At 39.6% G+C, this 22,147-nt stretch overlaps 1 protein-coding gene and 1 pseudogene across 1 annotated transcript; both read left to right on the forward strand.

The window, feature by feature from the left end:
- Positions 1 to 4,259: 4,259 nt before the first annotated feature.
- Positions 4,260 to 6,426, forward strand: LOC146484291 (uncharacterized; annotated as a pseudogene).
- A 6,105-nt stretch (positions 6,427 to 12,531) lies between these two features.
- Positions 12,532 to 19,491, forward strand: LOC146484292 (large ribosomal subunit protein uL16-like). The gene is made up of 5 exons (XM_085104860.1): positions 12,532 to 12,630; positions 13,625 to 13,683; positions 15,808 to 16,054; positions 17,306 to 17,468; positions 19,280 to 19,491. The coding sequence occupies exons 1-5, from the start codon at positions 12,608 to 12,610 to the stop codon at positions 19,433 to 19,435; spliced, it is 648 nt and encodes a 215-aa protein (XP_084960986.1). The 5' UTR covers positions 12,532 to 12,607; the 3' UTR covers positions 19,436 to 19,491.
- The last annotated feature ends 2,656 nt before the right edge of the window (positions 19,492 to 22,147 follow it).

Here is a 22,147-nt window from a genome sequence, read left to right on the forward strand (position 1 = left end):
TTAGTCAAAATTCACAGAACTCATGAGCTCACTATTTGAATTAAGCGACGATTAAATACATAGAGACTCGCGCCTTTTGCTCCCGCAACACTTACCTTGCCTCTCCTGAAAGTCTGACTACGGCCCTGAATTAACTGTGATGGTCTCCATTACAGTTTTAATTATTTCATCAACATATCGTATAGATTGTTTTGTTTTGTTTTGTCTTTTTGTACACGAAAATATAAAAAGCAGCTACGAGCGACAATTGTCCTTGTGCATTATAGGTGGGACAAATTCAACAGTGAACACAGAACTTGCTTCCAGGTCTATGCAAGACATGCTGAGTGGAAAGACGTTTTCCTGGAAATGTATGAGCTTCTTGTCACCTTTCTAGATGCTGTTATTTCCCCCCACGAGTACCCAAATTTGAAATCGTCTACTGGAAGCAGGAATTGTGACAAATATACTATCACAAAAGCCCAGGGACTGAACGCCTCTTTGTTGTTATTCCAGAGGTTTTCATTACGACCAAGAATACTCACGATGAAGTCGAAGCTCTTGCATCAAAGCTGCAGAAATGGGATCAAGATATTTTTGAAGCTTACATGATGGTTGACGAAGTAATTGGAAACATCAAGTCCGCTAGAAAAAACATTGACAGCGATTATCAAGTTTGGTACAAACAAATATTACACCTTGCTGAGAAACTGGGAATCGTTGAAGCTATTCCCAGAAAGACAAGCATACAGAGAAGCAGAGAAGGAGCTTCCAAGCAATCTTCTTCTTGCACTTGGCGCGTGTGACAAGGATGCTTTTCCAAACATCCATCGTCTTCTTCTCATGGCATGCATTCTACCAATCAGTAGTGCGGAGTCTGAGCGGTCCTTTTCGCTCATGAAACGGATCAAGACGTGGGCCAGATCAATGATGTCTGAAGGACGCTTTTCAGATCTCGCTGTTATTGCTATGCATTACCCCCGAGAGATTCGAGGTAGACGAGATATGAGAGGCCTTTGTAAAAGCTCATCCTAGAAGACCATTTCAGGCTACGTTGTTTGATTAACAAGATATGTATATTTTGGGTTTCTGGCTGAGAAATGAGATAAACTCCAGATTTTATAACATACCTTCACAACGCTTTCAAGTCTCAGGAATGCTGCAAATGGCGCTTTAGAGGGAAAAATCGGAAACATTTTTTTTTTTTTTTTTGGGGGGGGGGGGGGGAGGAGGGGCCCCCTTAAGAGCTCGCGCCAGAGGCACGGGGCCGTCACTCGCCTTCCATACCACTGGCGTTGAAGGTTACTACAATAGTGAACAATCCCCCCTTTCAGAAATTCCTGGATCCGCCCCTGGATGGTGAAATTTAAAGCAGAATTCAAGCTGATTAAGTAGTGGCAAACAACAGACATTGAACGACCGCATGGATTGTTTTTTTCATTACCAGATTACTTTCAAAACGTCAACTAACATTGCTTTAAGAATTTTTACAGTTGCTTGTAAAGGTCTGTACATGCCAGTAGTCAGAATAAAGCGGATACGTATATCTCTTGGCGTTAAACATTTATATTTGAGAGAAATTGTAAATGAGCACAAGAAATCATGTGTTGTAGTGAATTGCTAGTGAATACAAGCGTTCAATTTTAGATCCGCTGCAATGGAATGGAAACTATTTGAATTTTACGACAATATTGTTTGGGATTTTTTTTGTAAGTGTAAAATTGTTTGAAACATCAGATTATTTTTACCAACAAATGCGTTTAATCAGCTGAAACCCTATGACAGATTTTTTCCTTTCTTCATCAGATGAGCCTTAGAACTCTGAAGTTTCATAGCTGCGAGTTTTAGGGAAATCGTGACCATACAACTCGCTGCCCAAAAAGCTGGTACATTTACATTAACTATGCTATTTTTTTGTGTGTTCGCTGACGCACAACTTTCGGAAGCCTGAAGGTAGACTATCGCCCATTTTAAAGCTTAATGCCAGCCAAGCTAAGATACCCAAAACTTTCTTGAAATAAACGTGGTATTCGGGAACCTACGGCAAACACAGTCAGCTTTACAAGACTATGACATGCTGCAAACGACTTAAAATCAAATATCTTACATTACTTTACATTTTTCTCACTTATCGCATATTTGTGGACCTTTTTGCCTTCATTTTCCAAACCAGCCTTACCAGAACAAAATACAACATCAATAAATAAGTTCTGTGCACCTTAACATCTTGATCTGGTGTTTCACGGTCTTTCATTTGGTATCAAGATTCATCCACCAGACCGAAATGTGCATCATTTACCGTCTGCTAAGTTAATAAAAAAGTAAGTCTGACAGATTACAGAAAGGATCAAAATTACGTCCGTAAAATTGTACTTTAGATTTTTTCGTAACTCAATCAAAGACAACGACGCCTAGAGATGGTCTTACAATGCCGTGGTAACAGCCACCCATGAACTTCTCAACCAAAGGCCGGGACGACGATATACCAACCTCTTGGAAATCTTCATGAATATTTGGTTTAGCAAGGAAGAAGGCAAGCTCCTTCACCACATACTTCACTCCTTCTTCCAAATTCAATGTACTGTCGCTGGGTTCATTTTCATTCTTGCGGCCTTCTCGGTTGTTTTTGAGGGATCTCAAAGCTACTTCTGTGGCCCGTCTGATTTCACTTCGCAAGTCTTCATTTCCCATAAATCCTTTAATTTTCGTGTCATTAGCTTAATTAATTCTCATTTGTATTCATCACTGCAATTATTATTTCATTTATTTCTCTCATAGTTTACCATTATCTATATGCGAAACCACTGTGCCCTTAAATGACTGTGTCGGTTACCTGATTAAAATGAAATTAAAAAAAAAAATTCGCTCACAAACGTGAACATGAACACAAGCTTTTCTCCTTTCTTGATTGCTATTGTTTTTTTTTTGTTGTTGTTGTTGATATGTGTCCTCTGACAGCCGTGGAACTCGTCGAATAGAGAACATTAAAAACTTGTTGCAACATAAGTTAAGAGCGATTTTCAGTTGATTGTCGTCAGACCAAAACCGAAGGAACTTACTCTGGCCAATCACAACAGTCGAAAATAGCGCAATGAACCAATCAGAACCCGAAGCGAATACAAAGCACCGGCGCAAGAAAATGAGGAAAATGAGTTCGAACGAGTCACGATTGGTTTTGGTTTTAATTCTTATTGCATTCGTTGAATAGGTTGTGCCAGTTTTTGTCAACCAATCACAGAGCGTAACAAAGTAAAACCAAACGAAATCACGTACTTTCGAAATAAAATACAAAAAAATGAATAATAATAATAATAATAATAATATAATAATCTCTTTATTAACATATACCAAGCAAATTGTAAAAACACCATTCATTTACAAATTCTAAAAAATAGATAAAAGATACATAAAGGAAGAGGAAATAGATATAATTAATAATGCAGAGACATTAAGATCATACAATCGAATTATACTAATGACGGCTAAGCCAGTGTCCATAAAAAGCCCTAATAATAATAATAATAATAATAATAATAATAATAATAATAATAATAATAATAATAATAATAATAATAATAATAATAATAAAGTCCCCAGAGTCACCAATCTGACTAGCTTTCTGCTAGAAACAGCTGCTAAGCACTTTATCATGCTATCTGTATATGCGTTGATGCTCCGAAGTTAAGAGAACTCAAAGAACGGCCTCTGCTCTACTTGCCGCCATGTATTATTTCCACACGCACGTAAAGGCGAATAGGATCGACGCCACCATCGTGGACAAGGAGAATAAGAAAGTATCGGTGATAGAGATGAGCTGCCCTTAGGTTGAAAACAGGGAGGAGAAAGATGTCGAGAAGACAACAAAGTACGGGCCATTACGCTGGGAGCTCAAGCAGAGATATCCTGAATATCGTGTGACACAATTCAATATAATTGTGGATGTACTCGGAGGTTACTCAAGAGATGTCAGGGAGGCACTTAAAGAGCTAGTGGGAGATAAAAGCGACACAATAGCTCTACAGATACAGAAGTCAGTCATCACAAGCTCACTCAATATTGCGAGGCGCTTTAAGCTTTTGAAATAATGGACATTAGGCGTTTTATTATACTTTTTTTTAAGTGTTTCCATCGTGAGGAACAGAAGTTTTAGTATTTAGATTGAGGATTTTATGGATAGTAAATAGTTTTAGAATTTAATTACTAGGATATTCATGATTAGGAGTTGGGATTTTAATTGTAAGGACTTTGGTCGTTGCATTGATTGACTACGGCTGACCCCCCAATCATTGTTTAGGATATCTGGGCATCCAGAAGTTTTTATTGCCATAATAATAATAATAAACAAAAGGGAGTGCGCAGTAGTGCATGTGAAGCGAGGATGCCTCCAAGAGTTGCCTGATACGAGGTGTGGAGTGCAAGAACTGGTTAAGAGCAAGAAAGAGGATTCTCAGTTTAAGTTTCTCGCAGTCCTAGAGAATATCAGACAGGAGGATAACCTCGCATTGGAGAATGCTGCGAGAGTGTACCTTCAGAGAATGTCTGTGATATGGTCGAGTCCACTATCGGATTACTACAAGGTAGTTGCAAGCAACCAGTTTGCGTTACCGGTACTTGCGTACTTGTAGAGTTGCAAAGACTCGACAGAGAATCGCGGAAAATCATAGTGGAGAATGGTGGGAAACACCCTTCAGCGTCCAGTGACTTGCTCTATCTTCCTAGGAAATCGGGTAGACGGGGTCTTAACTCGATTGAGACAGAATATAAAATCACGAAGATTAATGTTGAATATTGATGAAGATTGATGTTGTATTTTTTGGCATCCTCTCTTGTTTTTGGTTAATGGCAAAATAAATGAATTGAATTAAAATTGAATTAAAAAATCGGCGACGACTGGTTGTATGCTAATGCAGTTCCAACTATGGGGTTGGTCCGACGGTTTGAAGAGAAAGCGGAAAGGACTGGGCGAGGATCCTTGGTAAAGGATGCGTGGAAGTATGGAGAGGAGTTAGGAATGAAGCTAGAGCTGCGATATCCAGATCTATCGGGCACTACAGCAGAGAATGAGAAGATAGAAGGTCGCAAAATTGGAGTGTGGACTAAGAAGGCCTTACGAAACAAGCACCGTGAAGGCGCAAGAGAACAGAGATGGCAGGGAAAGCTCCATACAGCACGCTGGGAGGATAAAGATCTTGATGGTGAGAGTTTCGAGTGGATGTCAGACTGGAAAACAGCACCGAAGCACACAATAACCGGGATAAGTGAGCTCCACGAACAGCCTCTCCCAACAAAACTTTACAACCCAAGGAAGACCAAATCAAGCGAAGAATCGGACGTCAGATGCAGGATGTGTGGAAAGGCGCAGGAGTCTATTGCACATGTACATGTGCTGTCAAGTTGCAGTGCATTGGCACAGACGAAGTATCTATCAAGACACAACGGAGCACTCAAAATATTTTTTTTGAGCTGCTAAAAGACTACCAACTGATAGAGGCCGTTCCGCCTTGATACTCCTCCACGCAACTAAGCTCTACCAAAATGATCAAGTGACAGCATATTGGGATGTACCAGTATATGCAGACCACACAGAGATGCAAGCTAACAGAGTGGACGCGAGGATTGTAGATAAGGAGAGGGAGATAGTAACCCTGTTGGAGATGAGCTGCCCTTGGATTGAGCATCGGAAGCAGAAGGACGAGGAGAAAACCCGCAAGTACGCCCTACTACGATGGGAAATCAAGAAGCAGTTCCCGGGTTACAGGATCGCTCAAATTAAGGGGGGATTCTACTTAAACGCCATTTTTCCGCCACTTGACATGGCTTTAATGGAAATATCTCGTTCACGTTTCAAGCAATCCAAAACCTCTACCCTCATCCCGTGAATCTGTATTGTGGGGTGTTTTGTGAATTTTTGGGTGATTTTTGGGTATATTTGGGAGAAGATAATTTTTCTTGAAGGATTGGTAAAATTAAGAGAAATAAGAAATATTGAAGATTTAGTGAAGTTTTAAAATTAGAATTTTTAGTTAATAATTAATAGACGGATACCAAGTTAGTCCACTAGCAACCTGGGGTGCTCTTGCATGGGTATCAACTGTCTGTTAGTGTTCCAAAAATCATTTTCTTTCTTCTCTCCCTTCTTAAAACCTCTTCAAATTTCATTCAAATTTAGGTAGAATCCCCCCTTAACATTATAATGGATGTGCTTGGGGGATTCTCTAAGGGACTGAGTGGTAGTGTGAAGGAAATACTAGGAGCAAAGCGTAGCAGAGATGTCCCAGGACGGATGCAGAAGTCTGTCCTAAGTAGTAGCCTGAACATTGCTAGAACTTTCAAGGTCTTGTGCTAGAAAAGATGCTCAAACACTTGTTGCATCAAGGTAATAGCTAGATGAGGCATAAACGATCCAAGAATTTTAAGACTTTTTTAATATCATTTTAAATGATTTTCTTTGTTAAAGTGCCACTACGACGAAAATTTTTACCTCTATTTTCGCCCTTTTCGTGTTCCAATCCATTTAATGAGTTCGTAATTGCAAAAATAGCTATTAATTAGCTTTATACAAGCTTACTGATCCTGGAAATAAGTGGCCGAAAACCATCGAAAACCCGTCCGCCATTACTCCGACGGCAAAGTGACGCCCGTGGTGATTCTAAAATGCGGTTGCTCTTATGAGATCTTTGTGTGACGTCATACGCGCATCGAACGTCGTGCGTTCCTTGCAAGAACTCAGTAAACCTCAGTAATCCTAAGTCCTAAAGTAAGTGAATAGGCAAGATTATTTGTAAGATTCGCCATCCAGTTTGGTGAAAAGCGATCTAAAGGACAATTTTACCGAATATCTTGGATTATAATTTCCTTGGCGGTGGATTTGAAGTCATAAGACTGCAAGGAATACGCTTCGAAGACACGCGAACAGCTCATTCAAGGGAAACTAAAATTAAATATGCGATTTCAAGAGTAACTGAGAGTTCACGCACATTTAATTTTAGTTTCCCTTGACAATGGCGCCAAGATGTCGCCGAAACGTAGGACTCTTCTATCGTTAGTTTTTGCCGGTATATGTTTATGTAAATCATTGTTGTTTTCCACATTATTTTAATGTAAATTTAAACGGAGGGCTAGTCTATTCTATTAACAGTATTCAGATGTTAACATACTGCCATATAATAATAATAATAATAATAATAATAATAATAATAATAATAATAATAATAATAATAATAATAATAATAATAATAATAATAATTACTTTCGACCTTCAATTGAAAAGCGCTCTTCTCCGGCTCGACTTAGTATTGCGAGCTGCCCTAGTAATGTTTATGTTGCTGAACTGGAGTTGCTTGTGTGCAAAAAATATAATGAAAAAACAGGCGGATAAGGTTAAGTGTCAACGTCAACGGGTGGCTTCGTCTAGAATTACATGTTGCCGTTTTCATATCTCATATTACTCCTCGTCGAGAGAAAAAACTTAATGACATTGAGTCTAGGATAACAGCAGCGTAAAGGCTCACCGGCAGCTGAATATAATTATATAAAAATAATTATCACTAAATGTCCAAAAAGGGCCAATGGATAAATGCGGTTAATTACCATTCGTCCTTTAGCTTAAATACGGACTAAAACTCCTAAAAGACCATAAATAAAGAAAAATCATTATTAAATGTGTGTTAGTCTTCTTACTCATTTACTCATTTTTGTCTCTCAGGCATGAAAGAGCAAAATTTCCGTTTTCATAAAACACAACTTTGGAGAGCATTTCTGACAATAGTCAGTTTCTTTTTCAAGTTTTATGATGAGAAAACGTACGTGTGTGGACTTTGCAAAATTGGCCCGTAACAAATGTTCATTAAGCCATGGTTGTCTTGCAGAAATCGTTAAAGAACTTCTCAATACAATCGAGTAGAAGATTAATGCCAACTTTAAGAGCAAAGGAGCAAGCTCTTGAATGTGTCTCTAAAATCCTTGTTCATTACAGCGTATATTATCGGGTTTATGGAGGAGCTGGCTGACACCGTAAAAGTGGTCATGACATAAACTGTTCTCGGTGCGTGAAGATCCGGGTGAAACGAAACAATCAGCTCCAAGATATAAAAAGGTATCCAGCACAACTGAAATCCTAGCATTGTAACGAAAAGCATCTTTACCACGCGAGATTTGCGCGCAAAACTTCGCAACGCGATGTCAGTGTTCTCGGTCGCGTCAGAACTCGCAATTTGAGTATTGTGCGCACGAATTGTTTTGAAAACCCTAAAATAACAGAAAACTGTGACACAAAATGGAATAACGATGAAAATAACAGACATACAGTTAAGAAAGGTACGCACGCCCTGCAAACTGCGATCTGGGAAACAAACGGTTCTGTAAGCGTTAAAAGCGAATCGATTTCCGCTGAGTAAGAATGCCAAAAGGGGGATACTGGCAAGAATCCATGAAGCGGCAATTATCCAAAGAACAGTTCTCTTCTTGAAGATTTTTTTGTACAGTATGTCCGATTTTACCATTTTGAAATAGCGGTTAACCGCTATGAGCATCAAGGTTTGTAAAGAGACTTCTCCTAAAATGAAGATGCAAACGCCGTGAAATTGACAAAGGGTATCACTGAACGGCCATCGCCCCTTGAGAAAAGCGCTAAATGTTCCACTAGTAGTGCCATGAGGATATCTGAAACAGCAAGAGATATGATAAAATAATTATTGAGACTGTGACGAAGCCTCTGGTTTTTGTAGAAAGCGAGGCATACAAGGAAATTTCCAATCAAGGCTGTTGGAAACATCAACGAGAAAACCAGGCACTCAATGATGATTTTACTTGTATCTCGGCCGGCTAAATCGTTGTGATTTTCCACCGCTGCCATTTTGAATCGTTTTGTGCCTTTTAGGAAGTCAGTGATGCAGTGGATGTTAAACACTTCACAACAGCCACCAACGCTGTGTTTGTATTTCCATTAATCAAGCTAGCCCTCTGTGTATTCAGTGTTGCGTCGCAATTAAAAGTTTTGCTAGGTCTGTTTTAAAAAGAAGGGTTAAGGCGTAGTGATTCCAATGCCGGTATGTACGACAAAATGCAGTATCACCCAAGCTTGTTGGAGGTGTCTTTCCGACAACGGTGTTATTTAGTTCTAGATATTCTGAACTGACCTTTGCATGTAATAATAATAATAAGAACTTCCTGGTTTATATGAACAGCTGCCTTTTTGAGTGAGACGAAACTGAGATGCATTGTTCGATCCACTGGTAATTAATCTAATTAAACAAAGATCCCCTCCAGTTTTATCTTATATCGCTGTCGGAAGTATGGTGTTCGCTGTTTATTAGCCAGTTTCTTTAATGCCCTAGTTAATATCCAGTGAGACGTTTAAATTTTAATATGAGCAGGTTCAACAAAACAAAGCGGTTAGAAGCTGTTAATCTTTTCACATGAAAGTTTTTTTGTTCACGACATTGCTCAAGTTGGCGCAGCCCGATTGAGAATAAATATCAGGAACATTGAACATTGGCCTAACTCTAATAAGTTTTAACTTAAAACATGAGAAGTCATTAACATGGTGCTTTGCAATGACTACTGAGTTCATGTGAGCCATGGCACGAACCTGGGATTCTCAGTTGCGGAGCTGGGTCACCTTTAGCTCCTTGAGGCCCTTTGTTCCTCATTTAGGACATCTAGAGCCATGACAACCAGGAGTACCTTGAAAGCCAGGTGTTTCTTGGAGTCCTTGTGGCCCTCATATAACTCGAGGACCTCGTGGGCTTCCAGGTTTTTAAGGTCCTATTGGACCTATTCCACTGGTGGATCTCCTGGACTCCTTGGAGGCCCCAATGGCCGGAAACCGTTTTTGTCATTTTGTTTTACATCTAAATTGCTATCAAACATTCTCATTTTACAATGCCAAACTTTCTTGTTTTTTTTTTTCCTGAAGCCGCGTTTGTCTAACAAGTGTGAATCAATTCTTAGTTCACTCTCGTATCTTTGTTTTCCGTAAGTAAAAATCCCAAGTCACAAAGGAGATAAACAATTGTCTCCAAAATGTTCCCATTAACAACCCTGGGACAAGTAAATGATGGGAGAATTCTTGTGTCTTTTGTTGATAAAGTTAATAATGGTTGGATTCTGATTCTTGTCACACACATAGTCATCAAAATAATGTATTTTATTTGTATTTTTAGGGTCTCTGGTTAAGTTTTTGGCGTAGAGGTAAACGGTAGTCATACTCCAACAAGTTGTAAATGAAGAGTATTCTGAGATGGTACACAAATCAACATCCTAAATGTGTAAGATGGGATGATGGGAGGCCATCCTTGTTTGAAACTGAAATCTTGATTTGGTTGGATTTGTGTTAAAATCATAACAAAGATTTCTTGTAAGACGCAAAAAATAGGAAGAACTTAAAGAAACAAATGTTTGAAACGACTTGTGAATTTTATGTTCGTCCAGTAGAAGAACTAAATGGAGACAAAGCAGAACTTCGTCAAGGCCATCTATACACTGATCTTTTGTTGTTGAATGGAGTTTTGGAGGGCTTAAAACTGGTCTGAAGAAAATTCCCAAAGCAAAGTTCCAAACAAAAAGAAAAATCAAGTCTTCAAAATACTATTTTATCCATCCGGAAGGAAAAAAATTTAAAAGGCAATCCGAAGACAACGATGACGTCAATCGAGGGAAAGTAGACTTTGCTAAAATTAGGTGGATACTTCTATTTGAAATACGTGATCGAGTCATGTCTCTCAGTGACGGATCTAGGGCCCCCTTTTAGTCTTAAATAAAATAACGCATGGAGGGCCGGCAATTTTTTATTCTAGCTGAGCCCCGCAAGCTCTCACCTTACACTATGTCCACTACTATCTCTGACTGAAATTAATGGCATTACGAAATTAAAATATAGTGTTCATAAAATGACGATTTTAAACTTGTTGCCTGACTCAAGTCTAGCAAAAAGGCAAGGAAACAATCACAACCAAAGAAGCCCGATAACTTTATGGGGAGCAGGAGTAAGGCAATGGTTAGAGCACTCGAGTCCCATCAATATGGCTCGGGTTCAATTCTTTAATCTGGCAATCACTTTTCCCTGGTCTTCTCATGGACTCGAACAGGTCTCAGCGGACCTATCAGCTGTAGATTTTATTCTTACAGCTCTAGCGTCAACCCCCCGGGGGGGGGGGGGGTACTCCCCTATATAAGGTATATAGGTATGTGCCGCCCCAAAGGGTATGGTTTTTGAGCCGTTTTGGTCTGAAAACGGGTATAGATTTTGACAATTACGGTCTGAAATCGGGTCGGGTTTTTGGGGCGGGGAACATTTACGAAAGCTTACAAACATATTTTTCTTCTCAGTACGTACCTGGAACGACTAACTGATAGCGAGAAAAAGAAATAGATAAACTATATCATTCCAGCTTACTTTTACTCCTTGGGTCAACTTTCGTTCGGCACTGATGCATAATTATCAGGTCTGAAAACGGGTATGAATTTTAGAGGTCAGGTCTGAAAACGGGTGTGGAAAATGGCATGTTTAGGTCTGAAATAGGGTCGGGATTTGAAGACCCGGGCGGCACACCCCGACCAAAAATTCCGAGGAGTACCCCCCTGGGGCGTCAACCATAATCTCTATTTTAAATACACGATCCCACAAGTTTTGTAGCCTTGAAAATCATCCATCTTTCCATCCACCTTTGGAACACCTACAGTTCAAATACTCAAACAAGGAAGACTGCAATACGTCATAACTTTTCACGGGAAAAGCACTTCTAAATATTACTAGGTTTGCTGATTTTGAAGATGATATAAATGTATGTATTTTGTTTAATTAAATAAAATTTTTGAGACTTGACGTCGAGGTATGATAAATTTTTGTAATACCATGGGCTATAGGCCTCTCGGTAGCCTTTCTTGACTGTTGCCTTTCTTCAAGAGAACATGCTGCCTGCATTCGTTGGCGATCCAGGCGTTGTGCGAGTCTCGCGCGAGTTATAAATCTTATCCTAAAATGGCTACCATTTTAAGATTCTTATGTTTGCATTCAAAATAGCCCTTCTTGCCTCGTTGAGAGTAAAATATTCTTTTTGATTTTGAGCATGTGACGGGCTAATCTGAAGACGAACATTATGGTCAGCGGACTTACTTAAACCAGTATCCGGGACCTCGCAACCTCTGTCCTTCCTTTTCCATCGTTTTGGTAAGTGTGAGAATTGCAAGAAAATTAGTTAAGATATCTTGTTAAATCTGTAGACATCCTTTCTTACTGTACAACCATTACCAAATACAAAGCGAGAAGAAGTATCATTTGCTTTTTTTACCGTGTTATTTGGCTAGTTGCTAACACCAAAAGGTCAAAATCCTCCTGTTTAATTTGTCCATGTTATTCGTTCGTAACTTGCCGGATTCAGACGTACATTACTATAAATGTCCCTTGTGTTCGAAAGCAACGATTTACTCGCTAGTAGCAGATATTATAAATCCTCTTCAGGGTTTGTTTGTCTTCTGGTTTTGTCATCGATTAGTTATTTTTTAGTCAGTCAGTTCTGTGGGGGTACCAAGTAAGCTTACTCATTGTGACTATGCTACTGTCGCTTGCTATAAAGATAAGTGTACTTTATGACTGTGCATTTTTTTTTTCGTTTCCAGCGTTGTCAGTATGGGGCGCAGACCTGCCCGTTGGTAAGTTTTTGTGTTTTGATGTATGTATAGATAGATAGTTTAATGATCAAAAACCTTGCAGCCACAGGCTGCATTACGTCTGATTTACAATAAAAGATATAAGAATGAATCACAATACTAAGCTAAAAAACTATAAATCAAGAATTTAAAATATAAAAGGACAAAATATAAAATTAAGATAACAATATTACACCATTGCTTTATGGACATAGTGATAGATAAAACTATTTGGGATCTTAAGTTAAGTTTTCTGATGTTCTCGCTGACTTTGTGATCATCACTTCTTAAGGTTCCTATTACCCTGTGTGAAAGTCTTGGGTAAAAATGCTAAGGGCCTGATGACAGCATATATGGCAAATTTCAGTGTGGGCTGACGTTCGGGGTGGGGGAAGGGGTAACAAATTCTTTTGGGAAAGCGTTGCAATTACATTAAGAAAGTTCTCAGTCTGGTTTGAGCTAACAAGATTGGAACTTTCAGCCCCACTAAACAGGCTGAAAAATATTGTGTAATTGCAATCAACATTTTATCTTGACTGTATTTTTCCCCATGTAATTTCAGTTGCATTTGTCGCAACAAAGTCACAGCTCTGTGACTAGACTGAAATTTCATCCTGAGAAGTCTTTTGATGACTGGCATCCAGTGGCTGAAAACTCTAATGCCTCTGTTTTTAGTTGTTGTTTTTTTTTTTCAATGTCCATTAATGAATTGTGTAATCAGTGTTGGGTTGACAAAAAAGGGGTTTTTCATTACATTTGCTTGATATTTGTGTGAGTCCAATATTTAACCCATTGAATTCCAGACGTTTTTCAGTAATTCACAACATCAGCAAATTGGTAATAAACAACGCCATTAAATGTCGTTCTTTGTTTACAATTTGTTGTCAGTGCTTTTTCGACCATTTCAAAAGACAATTTAATGAATTAAGACTGTTTGTTTTAGTAGAATATCTTATATACAAATTTATAATAACATACAATATTTGTTGTATTCTAGTTACCGCTACTGTAAGAACAAACCTTATCCCAAGTCACGTTTCTGTCGTGGTGTTCCAGGTAAGGAGTCTGTATGGTAGTCTTCAAGTTTAGTGATGTTGGTCACATTTGTATATAGTCTGAAATGTTAGCCATCTCCTCCCCCTAACCCACAGGGGGCGCGGGAGAGAGAGACGTCTGAATTCCGAGCGTTATAATGTCGTCTGTTGACGTCACATACTTTTGCGAATATGGTAGGTAGTTTTTGATTGGTTCTTCCCTAATTGAAATAGATAACCATTTCTTATTGGTCGAACTTGCGAAAACAGATATTCCATTTCCGCGGCGAATATAAATTGTTGACAGGCCAGACACAACTCGTAAGGTCCTGGTGTGAAAAGTGACTTCTCGTTTAACGACGTCTTTAACGTGGTTTTGCTCTCGCGAGTATATCTTTTAAAGATTTTCCTTTTTGGTATGAGATAAGTGGGAGGCTCTTTCAATATTTCTCGAGCCGGGTGGTGAAGATGGGAAGAATTTTATTTCGCACTTTCTCGTTTTGTTGTAAAGCCGACTTCCGTTCAGTGAATTTAATCTCAGAGGTTATTTTTTCAATGAGATTGTGTTGATAGCCTCTTGCCTGAAGGCGCGTTTTGAAGTTGGTGGTATTGCAAAAGAATAATTTCACTGAGTAGTTGGTTCTCAGAAGTCTCAGCGATTCTACAATCATGCGGGAATCCTTGACATTCGCACGCACTTTAAACCTACCGAGACCTTCCAGTACACATTTTTCTTCCTGCCTCCCATCGGGGTCAGAAAAGGACTAATAAAAAATGAAGCCCTGAGACTTCTTCGAAACACCTCCTCTGCAAAATAATTCTATTACAACATCATCCACTTCAAAACGCACTTTTGGGCTAGAGGCTACCCTTACAATCTCATTGAAAAATTGACCTCTGATTTTCGCTGAACGGAAGTCGGGCTTACAACAAAACGATAAAGTGCGAAACAAAATTCTTTCTTTTGTCACAACTTACCACCCCGCGTTGCCTAACCTCAAAAACATCTTGAGGAGCAAATGACTTGCAATTCAAAACCAAACATTGCTTCGAGAAATATTCTGAAGGACCTACTCTTATTTCATACAAAAAAAAAAAACAGTCCAAAAAAGCAAAACCATAACGAGAAATCACATTTCATACTACCATACCACGTTAATATGAGTCGTGTCTGGCCATAGCCTGTCAACACTTTATTTACTAACAACATTTATCGAAACATTTTTCAATTCATCTTCGGTGGAAAATGAAGTGCGATCCTGTACATACATTCTTGATGCTTTGTCTTCAAATTTTACGGCTTACAAAACGCACACAACCTCCTACATTATGCATGCTGCAATGCTTAAGCATTGCTTAAGCTTCCATGCGCTTCCATGACTAGTGGCCGCCATTTGGTTTCAAAGGTTTTTGTTTATGCAAATTTGCATAAATTACTGTATGACGTCAACGGACGACATTATAACGCTCGGAATTCAGACGTCTCTCTCTCCCGCGCCCCCTGTGGGTTAGGGAGATGAGACGGCTGACATTTCAGACTAATTTGTATACAGTTAACTGGTATCATAAACTTTTGTACGGTGGTGTTCCTTGTTCTGTTCAGGCCATATCTAACTGAAGATGTCATGAGTTTTGCAACATTTTTCCCACTGGCATTGGTTTACTTATAATCCTCTGATTAACTTCTGTGCGTTCTTGTTAGACGAAACATGCTGTGGCCACAAAATTGGATGGCAGTTATCAGACGATCATCATTGTCCAATTTAATGTCCATTGCCCAATTTTTTTGACAAGAAAAAACTAAGAAGATCACATCTCTACTGTTCTATTTCTAATAACAGTGTTATAAAATTCTAGACGTCACGCCGTGACCACTGGCTGTTTAATCATTTCCACAATAAAGCACACATACATTGTATTTCAGAAATTAATCAGAGGGTTGCCCTCAAAGCTTCACTTCATGGCAGTCCTTCATTTTTCGTTTGGCAATGTTGATTGGGAGATATGAACGTTTAAGTAACTTTAATGTCAGTGTAGTAACTGGAAGTGGGGAGAGTATTGATTTTAAAAGTCACTAGCTGTTAAGTAGTTTCTTAAGCAAAGATTTGTTTGATGATCTTAACATAATACTTTTTATGTCATGTAGATGCCAAAATAAGGATTTATGACTTGGGTCGTAAGAAGGCACGTGTGGATGAGCTGCCATTATGTGTTCACATGGTGTCAGATGAGTATGAGCAGCTTTCAAGTGAAGCCCTTGAGGCAGCCCGCATTTGCTGTAATAAGTACATGGTGAAGAACTGTGGTAAAGACTCCTTCCATCTCCGCATGAGGCTTCATCCTTTCCATGTAATCAGGATCAACAAAATGTTGTCATGTGCTGGAGCTGATAGGTATGCTGGAAACATTTCGGCCGAAAGACCCCATTCATATGCCCAATCTGGTGTTTTCCTCGGGGTATTTCATCAACTTTGATTATTAGTCCACTATTCGGTTGTTCCTCATGTTCCGTCAGTTCCCCTCTACAGGTGTTAGAAAGGTTGTTTTCTTGTACAGTAATTTAGATGTTAATTTTAAGTTTATCCAGTGATAGGTTATGTTTATAGTGGAATGTTTTGAGGTTTGGAGTAACAGAACTACAAAATGGTCGGTAATGGTGATTTCCAGAGAAGCTTTTAAAATGTGAAACTTTCCTGAGTTGGCAACATTTTGTGCACTACATTTAACACACTGCAAATTTTATGTGCCAATACATTTTTGCTTGTCAAGTCCTGTACTCTAGGCTTCCAATTACAAAATGGTTTGCTGGTGGAAACGTTCCAAAGAGCTGTTGAACTGCTGGCAATGAGAATGTGGGCTGACTTGGCAAATTTTTGTGCACTACATTTGATGCTGTTATGCCAATTTTATGTGGCAATATATATTTGCTTGCTGTAGTCTCTAGAATAAATCCTGTTGGGTTATAGTCTTGCATGTTTTTCCCCTGTCCTTAATCAGTCCTTATGTGATGCTGTTACATTATAAGTTTCGGATAATAGCTTCAGGATGTGCCAATTTATTTCTGTGGCAACCCCAGTGTAAAATGCACAAAATCCAAGTTATGAAGAAGAGGATTTGGAAGGCTAAAGCCCAAAATTTGAGTTTTCTTAACCTCGTTCGGTTGTCCATCATCATACCTCTCCTTTTGTGTGTACGCAGTCATTCACAACATAAAATAGTAGACTTATAGAAAGTGGCTCCTTGATGGTAAATCAATGGGAATGTTATTTTATGCAACTTGTTGATATTTGATCAAACCCTGTAGCCATCAATTGTCTCTTGAGTTGATACAGATTCTTGTGATGGAGTTTATCTCTTTAAATAAAAATAATTTTTTACAACAATTTACATGGATTGGTGGAGGTGTTGTTGTTGCTTTTGTGAGTTAGCTGGTAGGACTTGAATTTAGGAGAGATTTTCATTTATATGTGCAATACATGTGTACATGTTTGGTTGTTGCATTTACCCATGTAAGCAATGAAAAAATTCAAGCCATTTGCACAGACAAATGTAACAGCCCTATGCCTATAGCAAATGAATCCTCCCTGAATTTAAAGCCATTTTAACACAACTGCATCCATTAATCAAATGTTGTTTTATTCCAGGCTCCAGACTGGTATGCGTGGTGCTTTTGGTAAACCTCAGGGCACTGTGGCACGTGTCAACATTGGCCAGGTCATCATGTCTGTGAGGACCAAGGATGGAAACAAGGCCTCTGCTATTGAAGCCTTGAGAAGAGCCAAGTTTAAGTTCCCAGGACGGCAAAAGGTTGGTGCAGAATGTACTTTGAAGAAAATGGTTGTATTTGACTGATGTTAAAGCATACTTAGAGTGCATTTCTTTTGGGTCATTCTATTCCAGAATATGAATACACAAAATAGACAATGGGCACGTTCTTTTGGGACTATTCCAGAATAGGAATACTCGGAATGTGAATGAATGGAATATCATTCTGTTAATTCTGCTCCCAATAGCAGAAAGGAAGGAATACAGTTTACTCGGAATAGACAGAATACATGTTCTTTTGGGAAATTTTTGGCAGGAAATCCTATGCGGTCACTTGTGCCTGCAGACAAAGTAGTTGTCAGGTCACCTCCGCCATGGGTATTCCGTTTCCAGATTTTAGGAGCGTTCTTTTTGAAATTGAAATTCTGTGTATTCTGTTCCTAAACCAGAATACTGTAAGAATAGTCAGAATAGCTCCAAAAGAATGCACCCGGTATTGATGTTCTTTTGGGACCTATTATGTTTTTGGAATGAGCAGAATAGTATTGCTTTCATTCTTCATTCTGCCCCTAATAGCTGAATGAATGGACTACAGTTTACTCAGAATTTGAGGAATAGCATTCTTTTGGGAAGGGTTTTGGGTTACTTGGAATAGGCAGGATTGTATTCTTTGGGAACTGGTATTGTGTATTCTGTTATTCTTGAACCGGAATAAGAATAGTCAGGATTGCTCCAAAAGAATGCACTCTTAGGCCCGGTTCAGATGCTGTGCTTCACATGACCGAATCGAATTTGAATTTAGACCGACCCAAATTATTAATCCCGGCTGAATTGATTTAGACGTCGAACTTAATTTAGCCGAAATTAATATACTGAAGCCTACTATGACTGAAGAAAATTGTGGATTTGGAAAAATTTCTGCATTTGCTCGGCTCATATGAAGCACGGCCTCTGAATCAAAGCCGGTCCACAGCCGTTATTCCCGGCTGAGACAGGCAGGAAAAATGGCTGAGCGGATCCAAAGTAGCTCGGCCGTTCTGAATTGATTCAGACGTACTTCACATGAACTTAATTAATTGAATTTGATTCGGATCATGTGAAGTACAGCGTCTGAACCAGGCCTTAGTAACAGTATTCCTTTTGTTAGTCAAGTAAAATGTTAGCCAGCAAAATATCCCTTGATTAGTTTTACCAACAACCACTTTGACACTGACAAGGCTGTGTTGAGTGTCTGTGACAGAGGTAGAGGTAGTAATTGTATGGAATGTAGGCTTGCTGAGACCAGGTGAACTGAGTGCAGCTGATTGTGGTGTCCATAAGGATCGGTTTGACTTCACATTCACTCGGATGAATGGAGAAATTTTTGGCTAGAGATGCTGTGTTAATTGCAATTCCATTTGTGTGTTTAAAATCGTAAAGCAAAGGGCATTCCAAAACCATCACCATTGTACATGTACATGTGACAAGGTTTTTTCAATGAAATTGCTACAAGACGTACTGAAATCAACTGTGTTCACTACTGTGTTGCAACTCCAATTCCATTTAATAACTTGTTCGTCTTCCACCCCTTCTATTTATGAAATCTTGGCATTTCTAACGACTTCATTTGTAATCTACCTGGCGACAGGTACTGTAACTAAGTTTCCTGTCAGTGACAAGCTTTGACTCGCATGTCCTCTCAATTCACTCTTAACATCTGATGCAACAGGGTACATAGTGATAACATTACAACGTTGTGCCATACCATACCATGCCATAATGCTTTTTGTCAACAGGTGGTTTGGGTACTTTCCTGTGTATCCCCTCTAAAATTCAACTTTACATTTTACTGGTCTTTGTGTTGTTCTTTACAGATCTATGTATCCAAGAAGTGGGGGTTCACCAAGTTTGACCGTGAAACTTATGAGCAGTGGCGTGCTTGTGGCACACTAATTCCTGATGGAGTGCATGCAAAGTACATCTCAAATCATGGCCCACTTGCTGCCTGGAAAAAACAGCATGCTGCATAAACTCAGTGCAATCACATGTGAATAACAGAAATTAAAACTTGAAAGATTTCAACTGATACTTGTTTTGCTATTGTCTCAACTAGTAATGACCGTATAGTACAGAATACTGATTGAATGAATGTGGTTTGGGGTCTGTTTTGGTGAAACGCCCCGAATGGATCCTTCACTGCTATAACAGTTGTACTCCTCGAATAGTAAGAAAGGGGAAAGCGTCCAGAGGGGGAGGGGGTGGGGTTGTGAAAAATATACCCTCCAAAACATATCCAAAATTTAAAAATCGTTCATTACAAACACAAAAGAGTTGCTCTGACCTCGTCGCCCCTAGAACCTAGAACCTAGCCGAACGCAAACAAGGGTACCCCTGTCAGCGTTTTTCCACCCAAAAGCAGCCTAAAATTGACTCTAAATGTGCTTTATTTCAAACTTTATTCAGGTTACAGGACCTTGGTCATGAACATTCCATCTTGAGTGAAATGTTCTAATTATTTTTTCCTGTTAACCACAAAGACACCGTTGATATTGCCTTGCTTTGACAACACGAACCAATCGCACACGATGACGTCATTGCGCGTGCCAATTTCGGGACGCATTCTGGGCTGATTGGGATCCAGCAATAACAACTCGTTAGTAACGCTATCGTTTCCGATCTTCTCTGCGTTTCCTATCTCGGAAATAACTTTCTTCACTCCAGCAGGAATACCGCTCGCCTTCTCCACTCGCTGTCGTAGCTGATCGTATTTTCGTTTGACATAGCCAACCACAAGCATCATGTGCGGTACATCTCCTTGTAATTCGTACGGAACGCGGACCAACAGATTGTCCGCGGACTCGCCAAGAGGTGTGCCCAAGACTCTTGAATCCCAGAAGGTCGCTTGGCTAGCTTTCGGGTGCTTATTGAGGGATATCATGAACGGGCCATCTTTTAACCAGTCGGAAACTTGCCCAAACTTATCCAGGCTGCACTTTCGGAGGGAGAACTCGGCACCTTTAAAAACTTCATCATAAATTTCTCCTCGATTTAACCCTTTATACTTGGAATCTTTGGGTTCAATTGCCTTCAAGGCTTTTCCTCCTTTGCTGTCATCTAGGCCCCAGCTTTTCAACATGTTGAGAGCAGCGTAGTACCAACATGTCTTTTCGTCTTGTTCCTCCGGTGCTGGAACATTATACCGCACGCCAGCCATGGCTAGGCTCTCTCCGCCGATCACAGCATTGATTCGATTAGCAGCCGCCATATCTCACCAAGGGTAACTCGTGTTTGTTCATCTAGGCTAAATGCTGACGAATATAAACAGAAGAAATCAGATAACTTGATTGGCTGGTTATCTTAAGTGACACTTGTTTGATGTATTGCAAACTATGTAGACTATGTACATCCTGTTTTCGTTAGTTCACTGGTTGGACAAAAGATTTTCCGTTGGTAAAATCCTTGTTGGGCCAAAAAATAATGATAATAACAATAATGTTACACTTAAACACTTTTCTAGGAATAGTGGTCCACGGTACTACGTTATGATATTAGCATTGTCAAACAAACAAATTGAAACTATTCGAAAGCACTCTAAAGCCCTTAGGCAAAGTGCGGTGAATGTAAACAATTTTTTCCTGTTTGCATGCAGAGAACTCTCGCTGCTTTGTATTAGTATCAATGTTGTTTGAAGTATTGCAAAAAAAATGTCTAGTGTGTACATCCTATTTCGTTAGTTCATTGGTTGAACGAGAGATTTTCCGTTGGTTGGTTGGGCAGAAGCAGCAGTTTTACACTTTAACACTTTTCTATTAAAGAGTAGTGGTCCACGGTACCACGTTATGATATTGGCATTGTCAAACAAATAATTGAAACTATTCGAAAGCACTCTAAAGCCGCAAAGGGCGGGGAATGCAGACATTTTTTTCCTGTTTGCAGAGAACTTCCGCTGCCTGTAGGCTGAGGTCTTACTTGACAGAAATATATGTCAGGCTTTGGAAGAGCCTGCTTACAAACGCTTTGCACTTCATTCTAACCCCCACCTTCCATGGAGGGGGTGGGGGGGGGGGAATAACCATCATCATTATTATCATCATGGTGAAGGGGAATGGGTCAGCTTCAGTATATGCTAGTTTATTTTAGATGATCACTGATTTTTTTCACGTTAGTTTGTTCTTTGGCGCTGTTCAAAAGGAACGCGGCTCCGGGGACGAGAACTGAATGCGTTTTGTTCGAAAATCTCGGGTGATAAATTTTGCTTTTGTGGAAAGAAATTGACTATGACTACATGTGACTATACTTACAATGCCGTTTAGGAAGCGTATTCTTGTTTACTGGGTAATAAAGATCCGGTGATCTTGCAAAACATTTGAATCAGTGCAGATAACCATACAATGCAGATAACCATACAATGCCTGAATAAAAAAAAAAACCGTGCCGGCGGTTACTTTTTGCTGCTGGGCACGGGCCAGACGAGGGCAAGTCGGGGGTTATTATGGTGTTTCACATTCTTCACATTTACAACCAAAATCGCCCACGACTTGCTTTTTTCTTTCTCGTAGCTCAGTCGGAAGAGCATAGGTCACCTTTGTTCCTAGGGTCTTTTCTGTTCTTGTTCCCCGGAGCGACGGGAAGAGGAGAGACCCTGGTAACGAGGTTGGTCGTGGCTTCGATTCCCGCCGAGGTCGAAGATTTTTTCCTTGCCTCGTGTTCTCTCCCATTCCCTTGCTAGGGCTAACGCTCAG

This window comes from Pavona decussata, unplaced genomic scaffold, assembly GCF_977016875.1.
Source record: "Pavona decussata unplaced genomic scaffold, jaPavDecu1.1 SCAFFOLD_34, whole genome shotgun sequence".
In the NCBI taxonomy this organism is placed as follows: domain Eukaryota; kingdom Metazoa; phylum Cnidaria; class Anthozoa; order Scleractinia; family Agariciidae; genus Pavona; species Pavona decussata.